The 6,000-nt window shown below is 45.5% G+C and overlaps 1 protein-coding gene across 1 annotated transcript in view; it reads left to right on the top strand.

Moving 5' to 3' along the window:
• The first annotated feature begins 1,182 nt into the window (after positions 1 to 1,182).
• The window catches only part of CLDN18 (claudin 18), a 28,762-nt gene continuing 23,944 nt past the window's right edge, over positions 1,183 to 6,000 (top strand). Inside the window, exon 1 of the mRNA XM_005908922.3 lies at positions 1,183 to 1,402. Coding sequence (XP_005908984.2) covers positions 1,183 to 1,402 — 220 coding nt within the window. The remainder of the gene's footprint in view (positions 1,403 to 6,000) is intronic.

The raw sequence follows: 6,000 nt of genomic DNA, 5'->3' as shown, positions 1-6,000 counted from the left end.
CCTGCTCCCTAAAATGTATTTTAATCAGTATCCAAGGTGCTTCCTCAATCATCACTGGACATGTATGTATGCATAGGGCAGAAAATGTGGGTGGTGGGATGTGTATGTTCCTAGGTGAGGTGGAACAAGACAACGTTCTGCCTTCCTGTTTCAGCTCCTCCCATAAACAAATGCCCTTTTTGCAGTATTTTTAGTGCCATGTTATTCATATCTTTGTGTTTTTTGTTGGTGATTTCTTTATTTAAAATGGCCCAAGCATAGTACTGAAGTGCTGGCTAGGGCTCCTAAGCACAAGAAGACTGTGATGTGTTTTACAGAGAAAGGGATATATTAGATAAGCTTTGTTCAGGCATGCGTTCTAGTGCTGTTGGTCATGAGTTCAATGTTAATGAATCAACAATGTACATTAAATAAGATGTCTTTAAGCAGAAACCCACATAAAACAAAGTTATGTATTGACCAATTGATAAAATGTGACCTGAGGCTCACAGTAACTGAACTCTGTATTCCCTCAGGGGGCAATGATTCCGTATTCGCTAATTCAGTGTTCCTGGCAATGGTAGAATGTAATAACAATGATTAAGAAGAATCAGCTGTATTTCATGCTGCCTCATAACCTGCCTTACCTAGGTTTTTAAGTTAAAACGGCAGTAGTACCTTGGGAGAGCCACACGGATAAAGCCATTTCATCTCTAATCACTGTTTCATTTGATGTAGAGCTGATTTACGATGTTGTGTTAATTACTGCTGTACAGCAAAGTGATTTAGATATAAATCCATTCCTTTGGCATCTCCTAGTATTGTGTGGCTTAGCCACTGGGAGCCCTACTCAGCCAACCTGCTGGGACCTACAGGCAGTGCCCTCTGCTCCTGCTTTATCCTCCACAGAGAGGAGCCTGGCTAATCAGGAAAGAAACTCCCTCAAAAGGTAAACAGTGAGTAGAGTGTACATATGGTGGAAGACAAATGGCTCTTGGTACCATGTTGTGGAAATTTTCTCACTCGGGAAGATAAAGGCGCGGGGCAAGCCCAGGTGGCACTGTTGAGTCCCCGCCTCCTTACGTGGTCCACAGTGACGTGTGTGCCAGCCTCTCTAAGAAAGCTCTATCCTAACACTCAGCACCCTCAGAACTTGACTGTCCGCCTGTCGAGTGGTACTCTGTGTCAGCTCTGCACACCACCATGTCCGTGACCACCTGCCAGGGCTTGGGGTTTGTGGTTTCACTGCTCGGGATTGCAGGCATCATCGCCGCCACCTGCATGGACCAGTGGAGCACCCAGGATCTGTACAACAACCCGGTGACAGCTGTATTCAACTACCAAGGGCTGTGGCGCTCCTGTGTCCGAGAGAGCTCTGGCTTCACCGAGTGCCGGGGGTACTTCACCCTGCTGGGGCTGCCAGGTAAGGACTGGTACCTGACAAGATGTGGGGGCAGACAGAGCTGAACAGGAACAGCCACCTCTGCCTGGGGCACCGCCAAGGGACCACTGGGGAGGGAGGAGCAACAATCCCCACCACTGAGGTGGGAACAGGAAGTGCAGGAAACTTAGGGACAGGAGCTTCTTGGAGCTGGTAGGACTCTTGTATCCCTAACTAGGTGGTACCCAACCGGCACAGTTTTAAAATAACTCTACTGTACACAAGTCTCAATCACCCACAGGCTCAGGACTCAGGAGGCCCAAGTCATAGCCACTTCCTTCCTTTAGTCCCAGATCCTCCACCCTGATTTGGATAGGTGAGTCTCCTGAATGGAGTTCCATCTCTGGCCCTCTGTGCCTAGTCCCAGGTTCCAGGGCACCTATGCACAGAGCAGCAACAGAAAGTGGGCAGAGGAAAAGAACTGGGTGCTATGTTTCTCTGGGGGACACCAGATGGGTCTGCCCCTTCTCTGCATCTCCTGACCTCCAAAAAGTATTGATCACATGGAACCAGCTTCTGAGTTCTCTCTGCACAGAGGAACCTTGCAGAAAGTACGCTCAGCCATGCAGGGCAAAAGAGTGACAGCTGTGATGTGCAGGCTGGCCTATTAGTTTCATAAGAATTTGTTTGCTTCACAGATGGGTCATGTTAACATAGGAAACTTCAAGCCTCAAGAGCATAGATTGTTAAAAGTGTCTTTCACTCAGGTATCAGAGTAAGACAATAAATACACTTATTTTTATTTCTTAGTTCTTTTTTCCTTTCATAAATATTCATCAAAGTCTGGAGAGAGACAATGATGAAAGGTGGGCACAGTAAGGAGGATCAGAAATAGATACTAGGATTTCTCCTCCAGGAATTTTCCATTGGGTTGCAGAGCCAAGATATAGGCCCACACAGAAGGTACAAGTTGAAGACTCTGTCTCACAATGATTCAGTCTTTCATGCATTCCATACTTGGGGATGGAGAGCTCAGAACAGCCTCAGGATTCTGTGGACCTGGCATCCCCAAAACGTGAAAGTGCACACCAGAGTGGTATGATAAGGTGACAAGTCAGGAAAATACAGGGCTAGTGCTGCAGGAGATGAGAGAAAGATGACTTGTTCAGGAAGAGACCCACTGGAAAGGAAATCCCACAAGTGACCCTTGAAAGGTAGTTATGAGTTAGAGGTGCAGCATCACAGCAGGAAAAACAGCATGGGCAAAGGCATGAACGTGTTAAAGGTTGTTTCCACCTGAGGCTTACTTGGGAGGAAATGAAGGAATGACTTTGGTAGGAAGAGAGGATTTATATGGAGATGATGGTGGAGAGCACTGAATGCCAGGCTAAGAGAGGAATGGCCTGTATACAAATGAGAACATAAGCCAGATCCCTGGGTGACCAGTGGCCGATTCAGTGGGATCTCCCTCCTCCAGGGACTGGAGAAAGGTGAGCCACTCCCACGTCTCTATGTCCTGCTGACCCCTCCTGAGCTCCAGGTCTAACCATCTGCCCTTGGAATTCACCCTCAACTCAAACGCAAAATGCCCCTGGTCTCTCAGAGACCTCGGTTCATGGGCCTGGGTCCACACAGAGCTAGAGGCCCTGAAGGAGAGAGTCAGACTGAGGCAGAGCACCCAAGTGACACCTGAGGGGTCATACAGCTTCATAAATTGCAAACAACAATGGCAGACCAGGCACTAGCACTTGAGCCAACAATTGCCTTGAAGTACTTTGTGTAATCTCTACAAGCTCCCCCATCCATGAACTTGATGCTATCATTACCACCCTTTTAGAAACAAGGAAGCTGAGCTGGGGAAACTTGCCCAAGGTCACGTGCAGATAGAGCTAGGGCTCAGACTGTGTCCTACCTGCACCCAAGTCCCAGCTCACAGCCCTCACAGGGAGCCCCATGGCTCTCAGACACAAAGCAGAAATCCCCAGTGCAAAAGCATCTTCCTAGACTCACCTCTTAACTAAGACTGGGGCTGCAGTCTTGGGGGCGTCCTAGAGTAGCAACAGCTGTCAACATGCCCTATTTTGCAGGTCAAGACATGAAGACTCAGAGAGGCAAAGTGACTTGCCCACACTGGGGCCGGACTGAAACTGTTTTAGGGCCTTCTCTTAGAACCTTTGTGTGTGTTATGTGTGAAGATCCTGCCACTAGATAGTTCAGAGAAGTATTTTTCAAAAAGAATTTTGTAGAAATCCATTTTAAAAGAAAAAAATTCTTGCAGCCCTTCAATATTGATTTCAATTATACTCATTTTACATCACTTTAACATGGACATGTATAACAATAGATTTAAATTCCTAATGCACATAAATTTTATACAAGGAACCAAAACCACATTTGCAATTATAATGTAAATACCACTAAATAAACCCAAATGTCAAAATTCACTTGGTATTAGGGATATTATTGGTTTTCACTTGGAGTTTAATAGGACAAAGATACAGTTCAATTTTGTATTTCACCTCTCTCAAAGCTTTGACTTTAGTATTATTAATGCAGATTCTCTATTCACCTGAGTTTGTTTTATAAAGTGGTATTAATAAATTCAAGGTACTCACATCTGTCACCCTTAGCCACCACTTCATCAGGGAATTGTCCTCTCTTATCCGCGGTGATGAGGCATCTATGACATGATGCTTTTTGCAATGATTTTGTTCATTTGAGGTGAGGTTGGGATGCGGTGCTTCTGAAATGTGGCTCTAAGACTATTGACCTGATTATTTCTGGGATCTGGGGAGGAAAAGTTCTCTGCTGTGTATTTGCAAGTATGTGTGCTCAGTCGTGTCCAACTCTGTGACCCCAGGGATTGTAGCAAGCCAGGTTCCTCTGTCCATGGAATTTCCCAGTCAAGAATACTGGCTGGGTTGCCATTCCCTTCTCCAGGGGATTTTCCCGACCCAGGGATCAAACCCAGGTGTCCTGCTTTGAAGGCAGATTTTTTACCATCTGAGCCACCAGAGAGTGGGTTGCTACTTCATACTCCAGAGGATCTCCCCAACCCAGGGATCAAACCCAAATCTCTGACATCTCCTGCACTGGCAGGCAGATTCTTTACCACTGTGCCTCCCACCACTAATTGTTGCCATCAGGTTTGTGCAAAATAGGACGTGCAGTACTTTTTGGTGATGCTCCTGCAGAATTGACCACCAGGACACAGGTGTCTGAGTCATAGTACCAGCACCACAAGGTGGGAGAAATTCCCCTGACTCCATTTCTGTTTGAGCTGGAATGAACCTTTTGTTCATGGATCAGTTAAGGCTTTCACTTCACTGACTCCTGGTATAAACATGATCATATATACCAATGTAAACCTGGACCATAAGTGGCCAGCCTGAGGGTCTGGAACATATTTGCTTTAATTTTTTGCTTTGTCATTGAAATGAAAGCACAGAATTTTTTAATTTCCATAGAGAAGCAACACACTCCCAAGAATGCAAACACAGATACTCAGGCTCAGAGGGAAGAAGTCAAGCACAACTGAACCCTCCAGAGAAACGCGAGGTACTGGACTGACAGTCAACCTTCCTAGACAGAGTCATTTCACTAAAACCAAAACTGTCAGCCACCCTATCCTGGACTGACCAAGTTTACACAAGGTCCCCTCTTGGCAGGGACAGGAAGGAAAAGTAAAGCCTTTGGTCTTCCCATATACACAGAAGTAATAAGGAAGTAACTGTAACACACACAGAAAAATAAAAGTAAAAAAATTTTAAACTCAGTAACACAGAAATCATGGCACTAGAAAGAACATTTATGCATTCAACAAACATTTGTTGAGTACCTACTATGTCCCAAGCTGTCTGCACATGGGGAAAGGTTCACAAATCTAAAAGAGAGACAGAGGATAAACAAACCGTTGCAGTGCGAAGTTTCTCAACCTAGGCACTATTGATACTTTAAGCCATATAATGCCTTTTGTAGGGTGCTGTTCCCCACATTACAGAATATTTAGCAGCATCCCTAGCCTCCATCCACTAGATGTGCGTAGCAGCACCTTTCCCTCCCTAGTTGAGACAGCAAAAATGTCTTCAGACTTGTCATATATCCCCTGGGGGCAAGAGTGGCCCCAGTTAAGAACCACTGTTATAAAGCATAGTCAGTGTCTCATATGGTACAGGATGTAGACATGAGGGAAGGGAAGACTTCCCAAAGGAAATGACAGCTGAGCTGAGTTACTTAGTTATGACAAGTATGAGTTACCCAGAAAGACAAAGAGGTAAAGAGTTTTTCAGAAAGAGGGAAACATTATTGGAAAAGACACAGTGGCATGAGAGAGTGTAGTGTATTAAGAGAATTAAAATAACTTAAATCCCTTTGTGAGGCAACACAATACAGGGTTATGTGTTAAACTCTTAGGAATAACATCTTTAAATGTTGCTGCTAAGTCACTTCAATCATGTCCGACTCTGTGCAACCCCACAGACAGCAGCCCACCAGGCTTCACCATCCCTGGGATTCTCCAGGCAAGAACACTGGAGTGGGTTGCCGTTTCCTTCTCCAGTGCATGAAAGTGAAGTGAAAGTGAAGTCGCTCAGTCATGTCCGACTCTTTGAGACCCCATAGACTGCAGCCTACCAGGATCT

Source organism: Bos mutus, chromosome 1 (assembly GCF_027580195.1).
Source record: "Bos mutus isolate GX-2022 chromosome 1, NWIPB_WYAK_1.1, whole genome shotgun sequence".
Lineage (NCBI taxonomy): Eukaryota > Metazoa > Chordata > Mammalia > Artiodactyla > Bovidae > Bos > Bos mutus.
This window is presented reverse-complemented; position numbering and strand designations above follow the sequence as displayed.